Below are 27,136 nucleotides of genomic sequence, written 5' to 3' on the forward strand. Positions count from 1 at the left end.
CCGCTCCTCGTGCACAGATTCTAATGGAGATCGAGGGGGAAGAATACCTGCGACGGCCTCCGCCTCTGAAGGCAAAAGGCCTCGACCGTCGGAAGTACTGCCGATTCCACCGAGGCCACGGCCACAACACCGAGCAGTGCATCCAGCTTAAGGATGAGATCGAAGCTCTCATCCGCCGGGGGTATCTCGATAAATTTCAGAAGAACCCGCCGACCCAACCAGTTGCCGATCGACGATCCCGGCCGACTGAAGAAGCGGCGACTAATCAGCCGACGGCCGGAGTCATCAACATGATCTCCAAGCGGCTGGGCCCGGGGACGTCTGCGGGAGGGGAGCCGATGAAAAAGTCGCGCCCGGACGACGTAATCACTTTTACGGAGGAAGACGTTCGGGGCATCCAAACTCCCCACGACGATGCTGTTGTTGTTTCGGCAACAATAGCAAATTATGATGTAAAAAGAATTTTTGTTGATAATGGAAGTTCGACGAATGTTTTGTTTTACTCGACCTTCTCCCGATGCAACTGTCAACCGACCGACTTAAGAGGGTCTCTATGCCCTTGATCGGCTTTGCCGGGGACGCTGTCACGATGGAAGGAGAAATTACCCTGCCTGTGACGGCCGGCACCGAACCACGGCAAAGCACCGTCCACTTAACTTTTGCGGTCGTCCAAGTGCCTTGGCCTACAATGCCATACTTGGACGACCCGGACTAAACCCCTCAAGGCAATCGTCTCGACGTACCATCTCCTCGTTCGGTTTCCGACCAAAAACAGGGTCGGGGAGATGCGCGGGGATCAACAGCTCGCCCGACGATGCTTCCAGATCTCCGCTCAAAAGACGAGTTGAAGGGCTCCCTGACGATCGACAAGCTGGATCAACGGGAGGAGGAAGAGCGGGGATTGCCGGTCGAGCAGCTCGTGGCGATCCCGATAGCGGAAAATCCTGACCGGAAGGTATGGGTCGGGTCTCAATTGCCCGACCCCGAACGACGACGATTGACGGAGCTGCTGACGGCCAATGCGACATATTTGCTTGGTCGGCAGCCGATATGTCGGGCATCCCCCCAGAGACAATAGCCCACCGACTCAACATCGACCCGACGATGAGGCCGGTGAGGCAGAAGAAAAGGTCCTTCGCTCCAGAGAGACAGAGGGCCATCGACGAAGAAGTGGACAAGCTACTCGAAGCGGGCTTCATCCGAGAATCCACGTATCCCGATTGGCTCGCCAATGTTGTCATGGTCAAAAAAGCCAACGAAGTGGAGGATCTGCATCGACTATACCGACCTGAACCGAGCCTGCCCAAAAGATAGCTTTCCACTCCAAAGATCGACCAGCTGGTGGACGCGACGTCCGGATTTCGACTGCTCAGCTTCATGGACGCCTTCGTCGGATACAATCAGATCCGGATGGCGCCTGAAGATGAGGAGCACACTGCCTTCGTGACTCCCAAGGGCCTCTACTGTTATCGGGTGATGCCCTTCGGACTGAAGAACGCCGGCGCCACCTACCAGTGACTTGTCAATAAGGTCTTTAAAGACCAGATCGGGTGCAACATGGAGGTGTACGTGGACGACATGCTGGTGAAAAGTGCGCAGATCCCGGATCATGTTCGGGATCTCGAAGAGACCTTCCGCACCCTACGACGACATCGAATGAAGCTCAACCCGACCAAGTGCGCTTTTGGCGTGACCTCAGGGAAGTTCCTCGGATTCCTCGTTTCTCAGAGAGGGATTGAGGCCAACCCTGAGAAAATAAAGGCGATCCTCGACATGCGTCATCCGAACACCAAGAAGGAGGTCCAACAGCTGAACGAAAAAATCGTCGCTCTTAGCCGATTAATTTCTCGATCAGCTGAAAGGTGCCTCCCATTTTTCAAAACTTTGCGCCAGGCAAATGGTTTTTCTTGGTCGGATGAGTGCCAACGGGCCTTCGAAGACCTGAAGAAGTACTTGGCTTCCCCACCGCTGCTCGTAAAGCCGCAGGTCGGGGAGACCTTGTATCTCTACTTGGCGACATCTTCTGAGGCGGTCAGTTCGGTGCTCGTCCGAGAAAACGAGAACCGAACCCATCAGCCTATCTACTATACCAGCAAGGTGCTCCACGTGCCGAAGCCAGATATTCGGAGACGAAAAAGATGATTCTCACCCTGACCGTCTCCGCACAACGACTCCGTCCATACTTCCAGGCTCATGCCATAGTGGTTCTCACCAACCAGCCCCTGAGGGTGATATTGCGCCGACCGGATACATCTGGACGACTGGCAAAGTGGGCGATGAAGCTCAGCGAGTTCGACATTCAGTACCGACCGGCCCTGCCTTGAAGGCTCAGGTCTTGGCCGACTTCATCGCCGAGTGCCCGACAACCGACCAAGGGTCGGAGCTGCGGACCCGGGATGAGACGCGGTCTCCGAGCCAGATCCGGCCTCCACCTGGGTACTGCACATCGACGGAGCTTCAAACGCTCAGGGGAGCGGGGCCGGGCTCCTGCTCACAAATTCGGATGGGGTGGTCACCGAGTACGCCCTCCGATTCGACTTCAAGGCCTCCAACAACCAAGCCGAATACGAAGCACTCCTCGCTGGCTTGAGGATGGCGAGGGAACTGGGCATCGACAGCCTCCGGGCATTCTCCGACTCTCAGCTGATCGTGGGGCAGGTCAGGGGCGAATTCGAGGCGCGAGATCCGACCATGGTCAAATACCTTCAGAAAGTGAAGGACCTCGTGGCACGCCTCAGGTATTTTAAAATTTTCCACATCCCTAGGTCGGAGAACGCCAGTGCCGACGCACTCTCCAGACTGGCGACTTCGGCTTTCGACTCTTTGGGTCAGACGTTCGTGGAGAACCTCGAGCAGCCGAGTGTCGACCGGGTCGACGAGGTGCTACAACTAACGACCGAACCAAGCTGGATGGACCCGATCATTCGGTATTTGACCGACGGGATCGGCCCCGAGGATCCCGCGGAGGCCAAGCGGCTCCGATGGTCGGCCTCCCAATATGTGATCATGGACGCCGACTCTACAAGAGGTCGTTCTCGCTCCCCTTGCTTAGGTGCTTGGGACCGACCGACGCCGACTATGCTCTCCGAGAGGTGCACGAAGGGATCTGCGGGAATCACTTGGGGGCAAGTCCCTGGCCTACAAAGTCCTGCGACAGGGTTACTACTGGCCCACCATGAGGAAGGACGCGGCCGAGTTGGTTCGGAGGTGCGAACCTTGTCAGAAGTACGCCAACATTCAACACCAACCGGCCAGCCAAATCGCTCCTATTGTTGCTCCATGGCCCTTCGCTCAGTGGGGGGTCGATATTCTCGGCCTTTTCCTCCAGCATCGGGTCAAAGAAAGTTCATAGTTGTCGCCATCGACTACTTCACCAAGTGGGTGGAGGCCGAACCCTTGGCGCAGATCACCGAGCGAAAGATGGAGGACTTTATCCAAAAATCCATCATCTTCAGGTTCGGGTTGCCGCATACTATCATCACCGACAATGGGCGGCAATTCGACAACCAAGACTTCCGAGACTTCTGCGCAAGGTTCCACATCACGCACCGACTGACTTCAGTCGGGCACCCACAGTCCAACGGCGAAGTCGAGGTGACCAACCGGACCTTACTCCACGGACTCAAAACCCGACTGAATGAAGCCAAAGGCCTCTGGGTCGACGAGCTAGGCTCCGTCCTGTGGGCTTACCGAACGACCCCGCGCGTTCCGACCGGGGAGTCGCCTTTCAGTTTGGCCTACGGGATGGAGGCTATGATCCCACTCGAGGTTGGACTACCGTCTTCAAGGGTCGAGCGGTATCAAGAGCCGGACAACTCCGATTGTCGGAGGGCCGACCTAGACCTCCTCCCAGAACTGCGAAACGAGGCTCAAATTCGCATGGCTTCGTACCGACAGAAGGTTGCTCGGTATTACAATGCCAAGGTCAGACCAAAGCTCTTCAGGCCTGGCGACTTGGTCCTGAGGAAGGCAGAGGTCTCGAAGCCCCTGGACCAAGGGAAGCTGGCTCCAAACTGGGAAGGGCCCTACAAGGTAGCAGACACCTATGGTCCGAGAGCCTACCGACTGGAGACCCTTGAAGGGAAACCCATCCCCCGAACGTGGAACGCCGACAACCTGAAATTGTACTACCAATGAACTCTGTACTTGACCAGTCGGAATACAAATCCAGTTGAAATCTTGGAGTTTTAACTCTTCGACTAACGATCGACGCTCGCCAAGGTCAAGCCCCGACATGCCGACTTGGACTTGGTATCCGCCTGAAACCGACGACCCTACCGTCGGTGACGCATCGGACTCTTACAAGGACCGATGCATCCATATGGACGGGAGCTACACTCCTTCGACGACACATCGAACTCTTACGAGGACCGATGCATCTATATTGACGGGAGTTGACACTCCTTCTACGGTCGAACTTTCGGGCCAGACCATCGGCTAACACGCCGATCGGGCCCCGACCAAAGAAAGGCGAAATGCCTGCGCGACCGACGTCGCGACTCCCGACCGAGCTACGGCCGGTCGAAGGATATTCGGCTTACCACCGTCTATCGCACAATGCGACCTCAGTCGCATTCATGATTCACCGACCGGGCTACGGCCGGCCGGAAGATATTCGGCTTACCACCGTATATCGCGAGGCGCAGTAAGTATACCCGACACAAGGGTATCGGGGTCCGACTTATCGGTGCTCCCTCGACCGAATCGCCGGACGACATTCGACTGAACGCGTCAGAGGGACCCGACTACCGAACCTTTACCACGGTCGGTCGGCTCCCGACTCAACAGACGCGCCCGACTGACGACCTTGACTATCAAAGGCCGATCCAAAGTCGGGACTTACTCTACCTTCGTGGCGGCACGAGTTGCCGAACGTCCTAACCGACCTATATGAGTTAGCGACTTATATGAGTTAGCGACTTACGAAGACATTCAACAATACACAAGAAGAAAACCGAGCAGAGGAAAAAGTAAAGGAAGTTTTCATTCAAAGTCAAAAGGAAGTTTACAAAGTCGGATCGAAGCCCGATTACAAGTGCTCTAAAGAAGGAAAAGACAAAAGAAACTAAAGTCGGCAAGGCCGCGATCATCCCTCTGAGTCGATCTCCTCGACCGACGGAAGATCGGGGATAACTGGTGTATCGACCACGATCGGCGCTGGGTCGACGGTCGAAGCAGGACCGTCGGTCGGCGGGGGACTGGCAGTCGGCGCCACTTGCTCCGGGACGGCTTCCTCCGCCACGACGACGCCTCCCGATGGCTGGTCGGCCATCTCCTCGGTGGCTTGCTCCTCGGCCCCCGCGGGACGATACCGTTGAGGTCCAGCTCCGGGTACAAGGCATGGACCGCATCCCGACCGTCCTCGTACCCCACCCGGTACGATGCGAAGCCGGACTCCAGCATCTTCTCCCGGTATTGATCGGTGGCACGGAAGTCCTCCACCGCCCGGCTTGCCGACTCCTTCGCCGACCTTGCTTCCTCCTCCGCCCGACGAGCGAGTCCTTTGCCGACTCTGCTTCTGCCTTCGCTATGTCGGCGTCAGCCTGGGTGATCGATAGATCCTCCTCGCTTTAGCGAGCTTCTCCAGGCTGACCCGAAGCTGCTCACGCTCGCCTTCAAGTTCGGCGGCAACGCCATCCCGCTCGCGCCGCAGACGATGCACGGTCCGGCCCTTGCGTTTGGCTTCTTTTTTGGCCGACCTTAGCTCGGACCCGAGCCGGGAGACTTCGTCCACCAACTTGGCCTCCCGGTCGGCCGACTGCTTTAAGTGGTCGACCAGCATTGCCCGGTCGGCTTCGGCCGCCGCCGACCTTTCCTTCCAAGCCGCCCGGACGTTCCTGAACCTCCGGTATCCGGCTTCAAGCTCCGACATGGTGTAGATCAGCTGCCGACGTAAGTGTTTCGTCAGGAAAACAAAGTGACGAAAATTCTAAGGAAAAAGGAGGCGAAACAAGACTTACCTCGACCATGGTCGGGTAGAACGAGGACAACATCTCGGTCACTTGCCGAGACCTCAACGCCTCCACGTCGGCCGGGAGGAGGATTCCCTGGCACAGCCTCCTCGCCAGGTTGTGGTCGGCCAACGCGATGCACCTTCGGGGAACTGTGCGCTGGGCGGCACAGTGCGACTCCCCGACCTTGTTTCGTCCGCGGGGTCCATCGGGGCCTTCCCCCGATCGGCCGCCCCGACCGACGGAACCGACAGCGAGGGGATGCTCGAGGTTGAACCGGCACCCCCCGTTGCGGCCACAGACGCCGCGGATGACGTTCGGTTTTTCGAACGTCATCCGGCTCCACCACCGTCGGTGAGGCCGCGATGTTCCTTCGGCCGCTTCTTCCACCGGCCTCTCCTCCGCATGCGCTGCCGGAGCCGCGAGCGCTATCACTGGCTCCAATTGGTCGGTCGCCGATGCTTTGACGGTCGGCGCGTTGGAGTAGGCTTCTTCGGAGGACGCGAAGGTCTTGCCCCCGATGCCGGCCTCTTCCTTGCTGCAAACTGCCGGATCTCGACGTCGGTTGGCCGCATCCTTGGAGGTGTCCCTGCGATACCGACAGATATGTTAATCGAAGAGCCGGACCAAGGGCCGAATGAAAAGAAGACCGGGGGATCGGGCGATACCTAGTCGGGGGACCAAGCTCAGGCCGACGTCATAGAGAGCTTGTTCGGTGACAAGCTCCCTCTGCTTCGGGACCGACATATCTTTAAGTCAGTGGAAGTCCTCCCGGTCGTCCGCCTCCACCCGGCTGTTGTCATTTGCTTCGGTTCGGGGCACGCCCCAGTGGGAAGGGAAGCCCCAAGAGGATGGAGATGAGACGAAGAAAAACTGGTTCTTCCACCATGGATGGACGATGGAAGACCAGTGATGAAGGAAAGACCCTTCCGGGGGTTGAAGAGCCACCACCCTCGGGCCTTAGGGTGGGGTCGGAGCACAAAGAATGCCCGAAAGAGCGATATACGAGGGTTGGTCGGCAAAAGCTGACACAACAGCGCGAAGCTGATTATCAGTCGACAGAGTTCGGCGCCAATTGCGCCGGACAAAGTCCGTAATAATTCAGTAGATTCGTACGAACTCCGGAATCGGGAGCCGAAGACCCGCGCGAAGATTTTGACATACAACGCCAGTTGGCCCGCGGAGGGTTGTTAACCCGACCGCCGGCCCCTGGGGCGGAGAGTTGAAACTGCTCCGGGATGCGATACTGCTCCCGAAGCCGATCAACGTTCGGCCCCGAAAGCGAGGAAACCTCAACTTCCGGAGTCGACCGGGAGTCGTCGGTCGGATTTCCCGACCGAGCTCCCCGAGTCGGATTTTCGGCCATCACACCAGAACCGAACAAGAAGAGGAAGAAGCGAAGAGGAAGAGGAAGCAAAGAGGAAGAAGAAGAGGAAGGGAAGACCACGAACCGGCAATGAACCCTTTTGGAAGCAGGAGGGAAGACGACTGCCGGCGACGACTGAGAAATCGCCCGGACAGAGTTTCTGCAGCAAAACGTCAACAATGAGGTCCTGGGTCCGGATGGTCCTATATATATAGGGCCGTCCGACGGCCAAATGCCTCCGCGCCGACCGAAGCCTCACGGATGTGCGACACGTGGCGGCTTCCGGCCCTCCTTTCGGCCTGATGATTCGGCACGCCCATCCCGGACGGCCGCACCGCCTCATTAAATACGAGGGGCGCCGGCCCAACCACCTCCGACACGTGGCAAACAGGCCGCGGTTCTGAATTAAAGCGCTCGCGGCGATTGCGTTCCCGATGGGACGCCTGACAGCACACCGCGACGGTCTGCGTTCCCAGAAGGCGCCGGATATCCGGTCGTCTGACGCCGAATCGTCCGGCACCCGACCTCCTGACGCAGACGGGACGTCTGACAACGACAAGACGGGACGTCTGACACCTGACGCCGACGTGACATCTGACGTCGACGTGACATCTGACACCGACTAGACGTCTGACACCAGCGAATCGCTCGGTATGCATGAGACGCCTGACATCGTATCAATCCGCGGTACGGTCGGGATTTGGCATACGACGAATCCACTCCTTTTCGCCCGGGGTTGCTGCCCAAATAAAGGCATCGGCCAGCTCACCGTCCGACTCAAGAGTGGAGGGGGGCAACTGTTGGGGAATACCCACCGACCGTCCGACCGGTGGCCGGAGGGACCAACCGACCGACTGACGGCCGGAGGGACCGACCGACCGACTGACGGCCGGAGGGACCGACCGGCAGACGCCATCACCGGCCAATTAACGACCCCCCAACCGACTGAGGATGTGTCGGTCGAGCATACTTTTTCCGACCGACTGGACCTGGAAGCCTGATGGCCGACTCACGTAAGACTCGCCGACCAACGGAGGGGCCCGACGCCGCTCAGCTGGCCACCGACCTAGGATCGGTCGACTCCTCCGATCGCCGTACAGCCGCCAGAGCTTGTCAGATCTGACAGCAACATGCGGCACTGCCACCTAGGGGCATTGTCCCGCCTAGGACATTGTCAACCCTAGTGATTTGACAGCCCCACGGCGACATGACACTTTTACGGCGACTCTGACAGTCTACAGTGAGTTGACAATTCCTCAATTGTCCGCGCCATTAATGACGGCGCCATACCGTGCTCCACTATATAAATCGGGGAAGGCAACAGTGTAGGGGATCTCCACTTCTCGACTTCGAAACCACAGGCTCGCTCCTCTCTCTCTCTCTCGATTGAGCTCTCTGTCTTCATTTCACTGTTGCCCAGTCACCTCTCTGACTTGACCGTCGGAGGGTCTCCGTCGGAGCCACCTCCGTCAGTGTGGACTTTCTTTTTTGTAGGCGCTCGTTCCCGGCGACCAGGCGACGAGGAGATTGGCCGCAACACATCCAATCACAGTACTAGAGTCGCTCTCCAAAAAAATGGAGCCCACTCTCAAAACTCATTGGATATAAAGGGTGCTCTCTTAGGCAGCCCTCAGTCCTCCTCTCCTCCCTCCGAAATCGAAGTGCTGAAGATTGGACTCCCCCCACTGCCAAAAAATCTTGAATCTGATCCTTGGATCATAAATTCCTCTCCATCTCTATTCTCACTTAATCACTCTATCATTGAAGTTGATCTTGAAGAAACTTAGACATGGAGGCTTCCAAGTAAAAAAGATATCTGGAGTGCTACACAAGCAGTACAGAAATCTCAGATATCCCAAACTGTCAAAGGCTCTCCAATGTCGTATAAATAGGTAATCTCTATAGCCTGAATTAAGCCTCTATCTAGTATAAACCTCTGCGGCTGAGTGCTGCCTTTAAAAATTTAAACGTTTCTGGCAAGCCAAATATGATAACAAGCAATATAGACTCCCTTATTGGCTGTCATCTTAGACTACAGTGTTGGCACTACTCCCCAACCATGCTAGGAACAAATCCATGAGCGTCTCTGAAAGGCGTCTGCCAATCCCCACACCTACAGTACTGCCCTCTCGCACTGAAAGAGGGTGTGCTGAATTGACTCCTCCGATCCAGCAACGGCCAAACCAGGGGATATCCGACCCTTCTTCACTGGACCATGTTTATTCCCTCCCCCAAGCACCATCTGCATCATGAACGTATTAAATTTTCCAGAAGTCTTGAATAGAACTGGACACATGACCTCTTTCTGAGACCAACTCACCCAGTCTACCCCTTTGTACCGAACAGTCCTCAAGTCAAACTAACCTTAGGCTTGTAGCCCCTAGCCTGCTTGCCCTGGCCAATTTGATGGAGTTGATGGATTCCTGATCAAATACTATAACCAGGACTCTAGGACCAGGCCATTCTTGGGACTGCAAGGAATCCATTGGGTGGTCTTGTGAATGCTGGCCCAGAGTACGTACAACACTTCTGATCTCCTATTTTACTTCTTTTAGTACGTCGGGTTCCTAGCTCAGCATCCCGAATTATTCCCTGCCCCCTTTTTCTCTTTGCTACTCTCATCTTTACGTCTTTGCCAGACTGCTCATTGTTCTCTTCTTTTATTACAACTGGTGAGAGGTAAACGGAGCATTCTCGGAAGACACTGGCACTCATTCCAGTGATAAAGGAAGTCTCTTTTAGAGCGAGGAGAAGATTTAGGCGACGTCTTTTGCTGTTCAAATTAAAGTACTCGAAAAAGGAAGGGATGGAAAGGAAATGGGGAATTGGTGCTACGCCTTTTTTTCATGCTGCACGCCCTGTTCCAAAAGCTAGCGCCACCACCCCGTGCCCCTCGTTGGGGCTAAAACGAGCAGGACTGAGAAAGAGGTAGCTGCTTGTTCCTGCCGCGGCCTTATAACAGCTCAAATTTTAAAAGCAATGCTGCAACTTTTATAGCATCAATGCCTACCAAGGGCAATTAACAACCTAGGGAAGAATCCTAGTGGCCAATCACTCTGCTAATAAGCATTTTGTCTGCCTTAATTACTACCAATGCTTTTTTTTTTTTTCCTTAATGAAAAGGGAGGCTTGGCCATCCAAATTTGTTGAAAAGGGACCAGGACTTCCCCTGAAGTCATCCATCCTAGTACTATGAAGTCACCTATATCCTAGTATTACACTCGCCCAAGCACCGCACCCCAGATGCATGATGCATGCCCCTATATCCATGCATAACATTTTGAGAGAGAAAAATGCTAGGGACCTACATGAAAACTTTAATTCTTTGACATGAATCTTACACCACATTCTTCTATAGTGGTCTTTGAATCATATAGGACAAAGATAAATGTGTTTTTTAAGTGGAAGGAAGAAGAGGCTTATTTTGTATTGTAGTTATCCAAATACAAATACTTGGAGATGCCTTATCTAAGATACCGGACCGAGACCCAGTTCACATGAAGAGCCAACATATGAAAGGGGGAAGTTGTAGTCATTCATAAAAGGTGCAAGAATACCATTAATTATTTCTAGCTACATAGAACTTGGTTCCTAGCTTTGATCGTTGGCAGCCTTCCTTTAACTAATCGTTCTGGTTGTAATGATTCAGTTATAGACTGGGAGACGGAAAACATTTCTAATAATCCCTCAAATCTACACAAAATATAATAGTTACTCTTGCGCAGGATGCAGGAGATGCAACCAATACAATAATGACTGAGATAAAATTATATAAAATTTTCGATGCTCAGATACATGATGCGTCGATTTGGGCGCATGAGACACTTTGGTATGTACAGCGAAGACGTAATTATTTAATTCTCATTCCTCTTAGCATTAAAAATATGTAGAAATAATCTTCGCACCCAATCCCTCATGGGAATAGGATCTTGGCGGTACTTAAAAAATATCATACGATATTGTTACATATTGAGACGTCCATAAACAAAATAATTATATGATATTTATCTAAATTATTTAAATATTATTAAAATTTATTTTTTTTAATATTTTAATATGAGCATAAGCATGCGATCATTTATTTTTTGATAATTTATTTTTGATCGACATCTCTCCGAAGCATATACAGTATCTGTACAGTACCTCACACAATACCTGGCTTAGTAGTCAGTAGTTATGAAGCCAAGGAGACTCATTAATGGAAGTGGCAAAAAAATTACTATGACACTCAGAGGCAATAGAAAAACTTAGAAAGAACCGCATATGCCTCGGTAGCCCAACGTAGCACTAAATAGTTCCAATAAGACTTACGTTACAAGATATCACATATATGTACATCTTAGTTTATCATAGTTTTCCGACAACAAGAAAGCATAGTGATCAGGAGGGGAAGAAGAACAAAGGACACATCAAAGGGAAGAAAATAATAAGAAAAGCTAGCGATTGTGGAGAGGATCCGAGGCGTGGGGAACTCTCCGCTCGCTACTGCGGAGCAGAGCCCCAACAGAGTATGGAGGCTGCCGCATTGGACCCAGATCAAACACTCGCTCCAGCGCCGCCTCGCCTCCCCCGGCGGCCACCTTCTCTCCCCTCTTCTCTCCAGAAGCCGAGACCGATAAGAAGAAGAAGAAGAAGAAGAAGAAGACGAGAAGAAGGGAGAGGAGAAGCTTTGTCTTCCCACCTCCCATCTTGTAGAAGCTTTGGAAGGATGAGACAATTACTACTATTTGGACCCGCTTAGCGGCGGGTGCAGAGAGGGTTGGTAGGGCCGCAGAGGGGGTGGTTTAATGTGGGGGGGTGGGGGGGAGGTTTAAGCTGGTTGGTAGGGTGGGAGCTGGAAATTGATTGGTGTGATGGGTGTGAGGTGGGTACAGGTGGAGATGAAGAGGGGTGGTGGCCCTGCAAACAAGGGACACAAATTCCCGAGGAAGGGAAAAGGGGGGTCTCCGTATTATTTGCTGCCGTTCTCTCTTGCTTTAGGCCCTGCTCCTCCCTGAAACAGGGGCCCTGCACTTGGTACGTGAATATATTTGGCCTTGGGTTGGGGGCCTCCTGTCTCATGGTGGACATGGTTGCGTCGGCTGGCCAATGAGTTGGGAGTGGGCAGAGTAAAAGAGTAGCACCAGGAAAAACCGTGCACAAGGGTGGAGCCTGAGCATGTTCATGGGAAGTGGAAATAGGCAGCTAAATAGCCAGAAGTTTAGGCAGGCTACCCAGTTATCTAGGTTATCTATTTGCCTTCATGGAGAAATTATTGTCTCCACTGCACGCATCAGCACGGCCATACACAACAAATCAAAGCTGCTGGTCATGTAACGGTGCACCAAGATACGCAGTCGAGGAATGAGGCCTACAAAAACCAGCAGAGGTACACATAGTACAGGCAATAATTTGTCATCTTCATGCTATTAGTACAAGATTGCTAACCGTCACCTGGAGTGTCATTAAGGACAAATAAGTTTGGCTTTGTGTGGCTATTTCATTTGAACATTCAGATCAAGTGGAAAAGGTGGGTTTGTGAATTTTTCTCGATTTGTTTGGCCTTGCATGTACTATTGTTCCAATGCAGACCAGCACCTTCCTTCCACCCAAAATCTTCTGCAACATGCTGTTTACACCATAAAACACCGTGCAAAATCAATAGTTATCAAACAACATGCATCATCATCTATGACATGTAAGGCTATAGCCGTTGATTTATCAGTGGCAGCCATGAGTGCCACATGTTGAATTTTGATGCTTCAAATTCAATCCACAACAGCGAAGATCAAATCAGCAAAGTCCAAAATGAAGCAGCCCACAACACACGGATCCGGAGGCACAAGGGGCCTGGAACATGTGGCCCAAGTGGGGTCTTGCAGCGTGCATGATGCCCGCAACCCGTCGGGAGAGCAGTCCAGGACACGCACGGACGCGCACCCATACGATGCACCTGCAATCCACCATGCGCCCGTGAGAGAAAATGCGGTCCACATCTCGCATATGGACTGCCGCAGTTCAAAGGAGTTTTTACGCGATCTACGTGCGATCTGACAATGAGTTCGTACGATCAAACGGCTGCGACATGCACGAACACATGATCTTGCACAATCAAGCAGCTATAGGCATGTGCAAGAGCGATCAAACAGCAAAGAAAGATTTTTGATGCTTAACAGGAGTTTGAATTCTGTTTAGACTCAGTTTTAGTTCTTTAAAGGGCATGACAGCCTGTGGAAACAGTGAAACGAGCCTGAGGATTTGATAGCGGCTAAGAATGGCCCATGAAATAGAGGTAGCGGCTAGAAAGTCTGTGGAGCGATAGAGGATCTTTTTTAGAGTTTTTGTGAGAGCTTTTATAGAGGTTGTGCTTTTGTTGAGAGAGAGAGATTGATATATGAAAGTTGAGAGGGTGTGATCTCCTCTTGTATTTATTTTTTTTCGTAGTGAAGTTTACATGTTCCGTAGAGATGAGCCTTTGCTGATCTATATATTTGATTATATCTTTTTTTTTATTTTTTTTTTTTGTTGCAATATTGACATCATTATCTAGGTTAGCGATATTGGGCGAGGATCCGTATTCCGCACTCATGAGGGATCCTTCCAACAATGGTATCAAAGCATGTGGTTGTCCAGGTTGTAGAAGTATTGATCGAGATTGAAGAAGATGGAGAAAACATGCTCAATCAAGTGGAGATCAACTGGTATGATTAAAAGAGCAATTTCTTCTTATGGCAAGTAAGGATGAAGGATTACTCATCCAACAAGAGTTGATTAATACTCTCTTGTACGAGGAAAGCCGACTACTGTAGAAAGAATGATTGAAAATGACTCGATATGCAAGCGGTGAGTATGATGTACTTATACTTGACGGATGATGTGATGATTCATGTGTTTAGCAAGACTTCTCCGATAGCGATGTGGACGAAGCTCGAGAAGATGTATATGGCAAAGTCACTTACCAACGCTCTTTTTCTTTAGAAGCAATTCTACTAGCTGTAGATGAGCAAGGGTAGAACATGTAGGAGTATCTCACAACTTCTAGAAAGTTTTTATTGATTTTCTCAATATTGACGAGAAGGTTGAGGAGAAGATCAGGATATTGGTCTTACTTTCGTTGCTTCCCTTTCCTTTGAGTCTTCAGTAACTGCTCTTCTTGTGAAAAAAAGACCATCAAGATAAATGATGTCACTTTGCACTTCTCCAAAATGAGGTTCTCAGACAGGAGAATCAAACTTCGAGTTTAGATGGCGACTCGGCTATGGCATGACTAGAGGAGATGGTAGTAGAGGACGAAAGGGCAAAGAATCACAAGATAAGTGGTCTAGGTCCAAGTCAAGGGACTACAGCAAGATCCGATGCTAAGGTGTGATGAGTTGGGACACCGAGTTAGAGATTGCCTATAATCAGAGATCAGATGAAGGCTACTGCGCAGTGGTCCAACCGTCTAAGGTAGCAATACAGAAGAAAGTATGATGTACTTCTGGTATCTGATGAGGTATCTACTTCTTTCCCATAATGAATTTTAGATTCTGTATGTTCGCATCATATTTATTGCAAAAATGAGATTTTGACTCCTAGAGACCAATGAAGGCGCTGTTCATCTATTGGATGGATCGAGTTGTGCGATCAAGGGTATTGAGACTGTAGTTTATAAACTCATAATGGAGCAGCGAATAAATTGGGCAAGATCCGATATATATCAATTTTAGGAGAAATTTAATTTTACTGAGCAGACTGGATTCGAGCACTACAGGTGGAGAGTGAAGATAAATCCTAAAATTTTGTGCAGCAGTAGAATATGATGAAGGAAAAGAGGTATAAAGATATTACCTCTCGACAGGGAGCTCAGTGCGAGGTAGAGTTTTAGGAGCAGTAGGAGCTTAGAGTGAGGTGAAGCTCCAAATACAGGTGGATTGGTATGAGACGGAGACTTAGGAGGATGATAGACAACGTCGCAGGTAAAGCTCCTACTGTCACAGGAGGCTATCCCAAGTAGGTCTCAGGTAGGCAGTATATGACGAAGATAGGATCAAGCAGCCTAACTCGACTCCCATATTTATTCATCCATGAGTAACCAGACATATGCCCCTGGGTATGGGGGCAAGAAGTCATAGAAGCCTTCAAAGTTATATAGAGATCGAATATTAAGTCAAGGTAGACATTGTTAGGTTTTGGCATCTCAAATTCGACCCACAGCAGCAAAGACTAAATCAGCAAAGCCCAAGATGAAGCAATCCATGGCGCATGAGCCGCAGGCGAGGGGGCCTGCAGTGCGTGTAGCTCAGCCAGGGTGCGGTCAAGATACAGTGCAGGCGCACACCCATGCAGTGCACATGCGGTTCACCGCAAGCCTACAGGAGAAAATGCGGTCCACACCTCGCGCATGGATGCCGCAGTCCAGAGGAGTTTTTACGCGGTCTACACACGATCTAATGATAGGTTCATACGATCGGACAGCTATGACATGCACGGACGCATGATCTTGCACGATCAAGAGGCCACGGTGCGTGCAGATGCAATCGAATGGCAAGAAAAAGTTTTTGAGGCTTAATAGGAGTCTGAATCCTATTTGGACTAGGTTTTGAGTCTTTAAAGGGTTTGATGGCCGGAAATAGTAAACGAGCTTGAGGATCTGATAGTGGTTGAGAAGGGCCTGTGAGATAGAGGTAGCGGCCAGAGAGTCTCTGGCTTGTCCTGCCCCACTTTATCTTCTCCTATTTCTTTGTTGCCGTGCTCTACAAATGGAATATTGCCTTCTCATAGACATTTTTCAGTGATTCTGAATATGCTATTTTTTTTTCAATTGGATTAATGACCTGTATATTTCCAGTAATTGCCAATCCCAAGTGATGGTAATAGGATAGTGCTTTCTCATTGACAACTTTCAGTATTTCCTCACATATGTGATTTATTTTCTGCATGTTGATTTTTATAATTAACTTAATGAAGTGCTTGCCCTTCATATGATATGTATTCAACTTTAAACCAAATAGGTGCTCATGTTCAGAGATTGATCAATTTAGGTCAGTGAATTACCTATATCTGGGCTTTCAAATGATTATATGAATATATTAGTGAGAGGATTGGTAGAAGGAAATAGATTACCAGAGAGGAAGCAGTTGCTCACGTTAATGATATTGCTATCAGAGAGTTATAATTACTCAGGCCTCTCATTTTTTGCATAGAAAGCTATGTAGGTACAATGATTAACACTGGATGAAAATCATATAGCTTGATTCTTCATTATATATAGCTTGTGTCTTAGAAGCTTTTGTATGCACTGCACTAAGAGGGTTTGATTAGAAAATATCTAAATGGTTTTTTGTTGGTATGGTTGGTCTTTAAATTGGTTTGCATTTGTATTTTATTATCAAATCAATAAGAGTTAAATTTGTAGGATTGTAAACTCTAATCCATGTGCTTGATTTCTTTGTTCTAAGAACAGTGACTCCCATTAAAGCATGATTTGTGCCCTATATAAAATATTGATCATGTTGCAGTAGAGAATTGACTAGAGGTTACAGAAATTTTAGTTAGGGCATTGAAATTACAAGCTTTTACAAATCTGACGTAGATATCATCTAAATACCTCTTTTGGATTTTTGGGTAGTTTTTGTAAGGATTATACTTTTTTTTGAGTGAGAGATTGATGTATAAGAGTTGAGAGGGTGTGATCTTCTCTTTATTATTATTTTTTTTTTATTGTGAAGCTTGCATGTCTCATGGAAATAAGTCTTGAACTGATCTATATTTTTTATTATATATTTTTTTATTTTTTTATTGCGGTATCGATATCGTCACCTAGATTAGCGATTTTGGATGGGAGACCGTATTCCACACTCGTGAAGGATATTTTCCAACACTATACAATACATAGTGGTGCCAACCATGCACTGCATAGGATCTTTGGTCTTTCTTTTGATTTTATTATTTGAGAGGCTACCCCAATTCTCTATTTTTCTAATTCACTGGTTGGGTTGTGCTAGCCGATTCGTTCTCCTTTCCTTCCAATTGTTTCCCTTTTTTTTTTTTCCTATTTTGTCCTTTTCTTGTGTTTCTTATTTGTAATAAAAGAAGGAGAGGAAAGAAGGTAAAGTTCTCATCGGAGAAACCACACAAATTTAATGGGATAATATGTTAGACTCTCCCAACCGGGTCAAGCTATAGTGACCTCACAAGTCAATGACTTGGATTTTGGATTAAATTCCTATATGTATCAGGATTGGTCTAATAAGTTAATGTGCTTCTCTTAGGTAAGCCTAGGGTTGGAGCCTTATCAAGACTTCAGAGTATGAATCAGCATGAATCCTATTAATATTTGTAAGACTTTCTTTGCAGGTAAGGAAAGCAAACTATACATAGCCCAAATGGCGTGGTCTCTGGTAACCAACAAGCACAAAAACATGTAAACTGTACCATCTAGTTCCCTGTTTCTGGTCACGGCTTGCATAGTCTATATTTACTGAATGCATGCCTGCAACATAGATTGTGATGTAGCTTGGGGACAATGTTTAGTTTTATTGTACTGGATCATAAAGAAATTTAAAATTTTCTTATATTAAGTGTCATTTGAGTATAATAATGAGCTAAACATCTTATATTTGATTGCACATAGTTGATTATTTTATTTTTCATTCTTGCATGACGAGCTGGAGTATCTCATATTGTTAGATTTGGTAAAACTTAATCAAGTAAAGAGCAAGATTGTATGGCATCAAAATTACATCATGAGTTTAGATGTAGCGACCCACCTTTGGAAGGGAAGCCATTGTGTTTGTTGACTTTTATGAATGATTGGAATAGTCTATAATAGGTTCTTGTTTCTTGAAGAATAGCTCCATCATATGGACAGAATATCACAATGTAGTGGCCTTTGATTTAGTGAAAGGTTACATTTGCCTGTGAATTCACCAAGTCAGCAGATATGCACGGTAATTTGGAATTGGTTTGTGTGGCTTATAGCATGTGATATTAATTATAAGCAAATATTGTATTACACCTTTTTTTCCTGTCGTTGTTTTTCTTTTGGATAGCATATTTTTCTATTGATTATTGAATGGCTTAAATTCTTTGAGATGGAAAGTTAAATTGTTCGGGAAATAAGTCATTTTCTCAATCAGAACAGCTCAATCACACGATGAGGAGGTGATTCACCAATATTTGCCAACTACCCCAGTGAAGAAAGAGAACGGAGATCAGACAATCCCAAAATAACCTCGACTTAAGGAGAGATACAACCTCAGACAATGACCGATCTCCAGATTGGACATCAGCTAACCACAGGATTGATTAACCAAAAGGATCAACTGACTTCGGATTTAAACAAGATCCCGCTTTGACTATATACTGATCAAGTCACCAAAACCCCTCATCCTTTCGATGATAAGATCCGGATCCTCAAGAATAGGTCATAGAAGGAAAATCTCGAGTTGAAGTCCTATTGAGGCTTCAATGAGCACTAACGATATCATCAATAATCTCTTACTTCACACGAAGATCTGGATCCATCTTGGCAGAGTACAACATCGCATCAAAGAGCTGGCTTAATTAATAGTACACAGTGACCATCCTTGCAGGGTGATGATGAATAATCAGCTCAATGAACAATCAAAGCCAATTATCTATCCATAGTATTAGGGATGTTTCTCCAAATTATGTGCATGTGGCCCTAACCACCACACATAATCCTCGTAAATAATGTGTGTAACCCTCGTCCATACCTGATGCATATAATAGATGCCCCACTATCTTGAAGGGATATAGATTTTCAAGCTCGATGGTATCAGGTTGGTACTCCCCCTCAATATAAAAGAAGGCAAAGAGAATCTTTAGATAAGTATCCTTTTACACAAAGCAGCACCCAGAACTCTGACATTTTCTCTACTCTTCACTCTATTGCTTCTGACTTAAGCATTGGAGGTCTCTCACCAGAAAATCTCTGGTGAGTAGATTTCTTGGCAAGTTTCCCTGAAGGAGCATCTTATTCTAAAGAAATCTATCTTCATATTGGTAGGAAACCAACCTCCACCTTGGTAGGAGATTGAGCCCTGCCACATACCAGGGACTCTCGGCAATAAAAATTATTTTCACATTAGAATACATGGAGTGAAACTTGAATTTTGTGAGGACATGCCACCAGTTCCAGTGGTTAACTTGGCATCATGAATTGAAGATTAACTTCGACAGCTCATTTCGCATAAACGCCGGCCTTGAATCTCCTGGTCTTATTGACTTTGCCATGGATGTAACTAAAAAAACGAACGGTTGTGTCTTTTACTCATGTAAAACCATATCGACATTGTACCAAAAAATAGCCCTATCAAAAGAAATATTGACTCTATTTTGTTCTTGAGTCCAAGAAATTTTTAAATGCAGCAGAGGATCAATTTGTTATTTCTGGCATAGCAATGGCAAGCCTCCCAATGTCTAAGCTCTCATTCATGAGATATGATGGTTCTAGTGATACACATGAACAGTAATGTAGATGCGAGACACAACTGCACAAGCAACATTATTGGATGCTAATACATATAATTCTGATAGGATCCAATGCATTAATGCTGGTATGGCCACGCCTACTGACATATTTTTTATTCACATTATGTTCAATTCTATGCCTCTTGAATAAAACCATCCAAAACACACTAAATTATAGGAAAAAAAATTTATAAATCAACTTATAAATATATCCTATAAATGCATGCACCAACATGTCCGTGCCCGACGTCAAAAAGCATGCCTTCTTCTTGTGAGCCAATCACCATGACAAACGCATGATAAATAGGGTCCATAAGAAAGAGATGAAGTGATTGGTACAGTTAGGACCACATGATGTATATGGTGTAGAATATAATTTCTTCTGTTCGGAGGACTCGTACGCACCTTTGCTTGATGGGCAAGGAAAACAACCATTATATACTAAAGGGCTTGGTCCCCGATATCTAGCAAGCATGAGAGCCTATGATTTTCTATGTAAGCTTTTGGTCTCCACATGCGTAGCCTAGATTGGTTGGGTGTGGTTTGGCTTGGCGAGAGTATATTTGGTGTTTGATGTTTTCTCCTTTGAAGTATGGATCCCATATGACTTAAGATACATAACAAAATCTACCACAATTATGATCATTAAGAAGTTGCCTTCATGAGTTTTTTCACTTATTTCTTGCAAGTGTCCTCTTGGTGGTCAACGAGAACATTACTATGTATATAGTGTTCGAGAATTTTCGATTTCATGGTTTAACTCTAAGAGTCCATTTGGCTAGGATACGTCAGATTACAAAATAATATGATAATTTTTAAAAATTATTAATCTAAAAAAATAATTACAGAAGAAAATATCTTTTATTATGTTTGGTTAGTGAAAAAATATTTCAAAAAATAATATTGAAAAAAAAATTATTACGTTTGGTTGGAGGTAAATTTATATAAAAATATAGTCAAATTTATAAATATATTCTTGAATATAAAATATTTTTTTAATATTAAGATAGCATTGTCATCTCCAATTAGCTTTTATATAATGACTATAATCACATAATCCTTTACATAATATATCTTCATTTTAATTTTTTTTACCAAAGTTCTTTGTTAAATGAATTTGGAAAGACATTATAACAAATTCGAAAATTACATATGCGGTTTTATTGAAAATATTTTTGTCAAGTATAAATTATCGTCACTCGAAAATTTATAAAATATCAATTTCTTCATGGTATTTATTTTATTTTTTCTCTCCTAAAAATAAATATGGAGCCCACCAACTTTTTTACCATCTTTTCTTTCTTTTTTCATATCAAATATAATAATCTAACATGAGAATCATTTTTCTATACCAGATTATCCCTAATAAAACAGCCTCTAAAAAAATATATTCTTATATATAGGTGCAACCTACTTGAAATACTGTTAGATCGAGTGAACAAACCAACCCAATATTCAATGATTCAACTTTGTAATTTTTTTTTTCTTTGGCCGCCAAGAAAAGAGATACAAAGAACTACTATCTAATAAACTGAGCACCAATAGCATCTATCATTACAAAAAAAAACTTGATATAAGAGAGGGATAGAGTTGAAATCAAAATTCATTCACATGCATGCTAGATGATCCGCTGGTTGGTTGCCCTCCCTTAGATCCAACTTAATTCAGCCACAAATTTTTAGGCTGGGTCACAAACATTTTAGCCTCTTGGGCCAACAATACTTGCCTTCATACCTTGTGAGCATTGAATGCTAGCATAAAAAGGTATAAACACTAGCGACTACATTCTTTTTTTTTTTTTTTCCCCGGTAAATAGCGACTACATTCTTTAATGTTAAAAATTAATCCATACCTAACCTATCTGACGCTTGGACCTTTTAATTACATCTTCAATTCACTCACAACTCACATGTTTTAATCCATCTCACAACAAAAACGAGTGTGACCGGGAAATTAGGCTGACTGCTATGACTGAACAGAATTATTATTTACTTTTGTTTCCCACACTCCCTTTACTCAAATCACACACTCTTGAACGCAAGCTCTGTCTAGGAGAGAAGTGACACCGTGGCACCAGACATGGGGTGTGAGCTTGGGTGCTCCCGAGCGTGGTGACTGTAAAACTCCCCTTTCAATTTATAAAATTAAGTGTATAATTGCTTTTACCTTCCCTATAATTATACACTATAATTTCCCCCTGGGCGGTGACTGCAAACCCGAGCAAAAAAACCTACCAAAAATTTGTAACACCCACAAGCAAACCCATGACCGAAACAGAACGAAATCATGGGGCCCAGAACTAAATAAAACAGTTTGCGATGCCCAGATTTACGACACGTTGCACTCAAGTCTCGAACCACGGGAGTATTCGTTTGATCGCTTCGTTTAGAAGTTAAATAAAACCAAGAGAATACGGAGAGGGTTTTGAATCCACCAACAGTTGCTTCTTCGGAGCGTAAGAAAGAAGGAAAGCTCTCTGCCATGGCGGAAGAGGCGAAGAGACGAAGGCCCAAGGGGGTGGAGAGCCCTCTAAGGCGGCGGAGGAGAACGCCGGCGAGGCCAAGGTGGCGGCAGGGGCGGGTGTCTTCACCTCCATCTCCCTCAACATCTGGCCCCCCACGCAGCGGACACGGGAGGCGGTGATCCAGCGCCTCGTCCAGACCCTCTCCACCGAATCTGTTCTCTCCAAGCGCTACGGCGTCCTGTCCGCCTCCGACGCCTCCGATGCTGCTCGCCGCATCGAGGAGGAGGGCTTCGCCACCGCCTCCGCCTCCGCCGGCGGTGGCAGCGCCGGCTCCGTCGACGAAGGGATCGCAATTCTCGAGATCTATTCCAAGGAGATCAGCAAGCGGATGCTCGAGACCGTCAAGGAGAAGGCGTCGTCGGCCTCCGGGTCCACCCCTGCGGCCTCTTCTCCTCCCTCCGCTGGCGGTCCCGCCGTGGAGACTGCTCCCTCGACTGTGGCCGGTGAGGAAAGCTCCCACTCTTCGCCTGCTTGACTGCACTTCGCTTTAGAATAATGTGATGGTATCGCCTCTTGTTCTGCTTACTGGAATCTTGACCTGGATGAAATGGATTTGGTTATCTGCTAGGTGTTCTTGCACAGGGATCAGTCTTGCCATATATCTCTAGGTTTTAAAGATTGGGTCAGATAGTCTGTTGTTCTGGTTTGGTATATGATGATCTGTGGTATATGGTATTTGGTATATGATATTTTCAACATTTTGGAATATCTGAATAATTGCTTTGTTATGCTTAACTATCTGATTCCAGTAGAAATCTCAAATTACTTTGGAGGATTTGGTTTCTTGAATGCAGAGATTTTGTTACATATCTCTTTACCTCTCTGATTATAGTAGAATCTCAAAATACTTCGGAGTTAGTTTCTTGGAATGCATACTTTTGTGATATAGCTTTCTGCAGTACAGATGCATATTATTTTATAGCTAAATGTAGTCCAGACTTGTTGCAGCGATGCTATTTGTGTGTTCATCATATTGTCGAGTGGGACAGTTTGGAACTGTTTCCATAGGAGAGGTACGGTGTGAGTTGTTGTGAAGTCATGTAGAAGTTGGTGAACAGAACGAGTCGCTTCTTTAAAGTGTTTCCAGGCTAGGAGAAGAATTTTTTACTATTTTTTAAATAAATTGAAATGGCCCCTTTTCTCTCTATTATGAAACTGAATTGAAGGGCTTCATGTGAACATATGACTAGGTCAATATTTATGTTCATCAAGAAGGCTAACTGGTCAGCTTTTTATTTTCTCTGGTATGCTGAGCTTCTGTTTTAGTCTCCCTATCATTGTTTTGTTTGGCTTGCCCTGCTCAAAAAGTTACTTGATTTGGGGAAAAAATTTAGAGTTTCCTACATATTACTTCTGTCAATATCTGTAGGGATTTGGACATCATTTTCTAGGGATTAGTGGGTCATTTGATGATACAATCCACATTCCTACTCTGAGTCATATCACAAGGGCTTTGTGATTTGTGAACATTTTTACCAGCATGCTCCTATCTACTCTTAAGCAAAAACCTTGATACCCTAGATCCACAGGGATTTTGTAGTCAACATGTCTGAAAGATTTTATTTTTTCCATCAAGAGATGTGCTATATAGGTTAATGTAACATTGAAAAAGAAATTTTGAAGAATCAAGATTTCAAGCAATTTGCACGTAATTACATCAGGGTTTTTACTTATACTGACAGTTGAGGTTAGTGGAGATTTAGTTTTTTATGGAGCAAAAGAGCAATCAATGATATGGCATCCGACTTGGATATGAATGTGAAGAAAATCAAGCAAAGAAGGTTGCATGTTGGAGGTTTAAAATGAAATTTTTGATGGTTGATGTATTGCTTTGTATAATGTTTTGGTGATACATCCTTATGTTTCTCGGTAATTAATAACTGAAATGAAATTCTAATTTTTAATAAGGAACATTGGAGAAATGGTTTGTAAAATGCATCTTGATGAATATATAATTGTGAAAATCATCCAATTTTTTTGTTGCTTGTTTAAAGGCCTAAATGCTTGCTTTGGATTTTGTCTCTTCTTGAATGAAATAAATATTGTTGATGGTGGAGAGGATGCACCTCATTCACTACGTACCAGATGACCCTATTGAGATGGTTTGTTAACTTGCTACAAGCATCATTGAAATAAAAGATTGATATGTGGGGCCTATTTTACAAAGTTGAACCCTTGGTTTTCTTAGGGACCTGTTATCTGATTTTGCATAATAACTTAAGAACATTATTAGTCAAACACACATTTATGAATACCATACTTATCAGTCAAACAAATTTAATACTTAATAAAGATTAGCTTTAATGTTTATATTGTATTCTGATGTAGAAGCAAGGATGTTTTTGAAATTGTTTCGGCTATTAGTTTTTTAAATGAAGGGCATTGACTATGTGAGTTGTTTGATGGTAAAGTTGAAACATGCTAGCTTTAATAGTGTTCTCAAGCTACCTACTATATTGCCAATTATGTTTAGATAACCATGTCAGATCAATTGTTTATCATCTAAGAATGTAGATTGATGTTTTAATAGTGCGCATTTGAATTCTGAATAGGAATTATGCATTTAGTTTGGAGAAGTATATGGAATACAATTTTTGTTGGATTATTGATTTGGTGTTATAGTGCCTTGACTATGTAACTTAAGGCTTAAGCGAGATGATTATTTTTTTAAGCTGGGATATGAGCATAACGTATCGAGTGGAAATGTGCTTCTTGACAGTTTTGAGGTCATTGCATCTTATGCGATGTAAAGGAAATCTTCCTTGCAGATCATTTTACAGATCAACGTCAGGTTGTATAGAGACTATGTGCTCAATTGAGGATAGCAGAAGCTTGATGCTTAATTCAGATATTTGATGGAAAAAGGAAATCTATATTCATCCAAAATAGTCCATGTGTAGCCTGATAAGTGATAAACTGTTCAAGGATTGAAGTTTTTGAGCAAGCAGCGAAAAGCAAAGTCTAGTCTGACTCAAAAGGTTTTTAAGGTGGTAAAGAAAGCAACGAGGTGATGGCTTCCTGCACATGTTAATAGTATAGTTGTATCTGCGAGATGATTAGGATCTGGCTGTAATTTGATTTTCAGTCAAGCTTCTTCAGCCTCAAAAGAAATTTACATTTGAAGAAAAGATGATAAATATTCAAATGTACAAGTTAAAGGGAGTGAATCCTTAGCTTGAAAGCAAGATTTACTGAAGAAATATGACAGGGGGAAGAAATAAACCGTACAAGCTAGAGTTTTCAGTAAATTCTGCAAAATGCAGAAACTTCCGATGGTCAAGTCTCCATCAAAATAATATCTCGATTTACAAAACCTAATTCTCATTGATCCTTAATAGCTGAATCTACATCATCTTTTATTAATTTTCCCCGCTTTCTTGCATCCTTCTGTATCTCTTTTTAGTCTTTACATGGGATTGTCAACTGAATTATCGACTGGTGTGCAATATGATTAAGTGACATCTGACCCTAGCAGTCCATAAAATGGATACTTGGTTCTCAAGGTCTTCTTGGACATGTCGGTAGTAGTTGTCTATCCTTAGGACAAAAGAATTATTCCTACTTTGGTTCTATTTATTTTTATTGTAGAGTTGTTGCGATAGCTACCTATAGAGTTAGTTCATGAATTGGATATGGCTGGCTTGGAATGAATATTATAACATGACCCACAAAGCTGACTTTATTTATCCTATTTCAAGTTCTGATTGAGCTTATGCTCGTAAATCTGTTATAAAACAGACCAGGTGCGTGTTGCAGGGATGCAGGTGCACATTCTAAGTTGTGCATGCCACCTCTTTTTTTTTTTTGTTGGGTTGGGGGTGTGGGCGGGCTGGGCAGTGGAGGGAGGTGATGAGGGTCGAAACATTCAAAATTATTCAAATGAGTTGAAACGCTGAAATCGCGATCAAAACGCTAGACCTGGAATTATACATTCTTTTCTTGTACAGGGTATTTTTTGGAAGGTCAATTCTTCAATAGTCTTGATACAGTAAAATTCAGTTTCCTGTCTGGTACGTGTTTTGATTTAAAGTGTTAACAACTTGGCTTATTCTTAGTGGGGTTTTTCATACACGATCTCATTTACTGAAGATGGTTAATTCATTTCCTGGTCATAATAATGTGGTAAAAGTTCTTCAGTTCAACAGGCTGTTGCAATCAAAATATCAGCATTTAATGCATGTTTGGTTGTTGGGGCTTTATTCAAGGGGGCGCTGTTACTGTTTCTGTTTGATAAAGTTCAAGGCATTCTCCGATCCAAAGGCTTACACCTAGTTCAGCATAATCTCTCCAGATCCATCTTCACGGAAATTACTTTCTTATATAGTTCAGAAGACCTCAGATCTCTCCAGATTTATGACCTTTTCGGGAGACCGCATCAAGTTTGGACTAGATGTGTCCCACGTCCTTACGAGGTCTCCGAGCTTTGTTTTCCTTCACGAGGAGCGGTGAATGAATTTGGGTCCACGTTTTAGAAACCTTTAAAAAATGGTATTTCATGTCGTCATGTTTTGCTGTGTCGCCTAGTGTGTCCGGGATAACTTTGAATATTTTATTTTCTTGGAAAGTGAGGCTGCTATCACCTCTACAATCCTGCCGCGATGACCGTAGCTCTGAAGTGACCCATATGCACCGAGGAACCAAGACGTGGGCCCTCTTCCTTTTAGAAACCCAGGGACAGCCAGAGACATTCTGGGCATGAGCACGCCCGGGTCCGGTGCTTTGATTGAATTGGCTGTTGGTTGGCTTAGGCATCGGGGGAAATCAAGTTCTGATTTTTTTTTTGGTAGAAAGTTCATGCAAGAGATTTGACACCATCTTAATTGCAGAGAGATTTGCGAA

The 27,136-nt window shown here is 45.6% G+C and overlaps 1 protein-coding gene across 1 annotated transcript; it reads left to right on the forward strand.

Annotated features, from left to right (window-relative positions):
* Positions 1 to 19,780: 19,780 nt before the first annotated feature.
* On the forward strand, positions 19,781 to 23,086 carry LOC105056140 (WPP domain-containing protein 1-like). Its single transcript, XM_010938224.4, has 2 exons — positions 19,781 to 19,859; positions 22,234 to 23,086. Exons 1-2 carry the CDS (start codon positions 19,781 to 19,783, stop codon positions 22,770 to 22,772), a joined length of 618 nt encoding a protein of 205 aa, XP_010936526.2. The 3' UTR covers positions 22,773 to 23,086.
* Positions 23,087 to 27,136: the final 4,050 nt, after the last annotated feature.

This window comes from Elaeis guineensis, chromosome 13, assembly GCF_000442705.2.
Source record: "Elaeis guineensis isolate ETL-2024a chromosome 13, EG11, whole genome shotgun sequence".
Taxonomy (NCBI): domain Eukaryota; kingdom Viridiplantae; phylum Streptophyta; class Magnoliopsida; order Arecales; family Arecaceae; genus Elaeis; species Elaeis guineensis.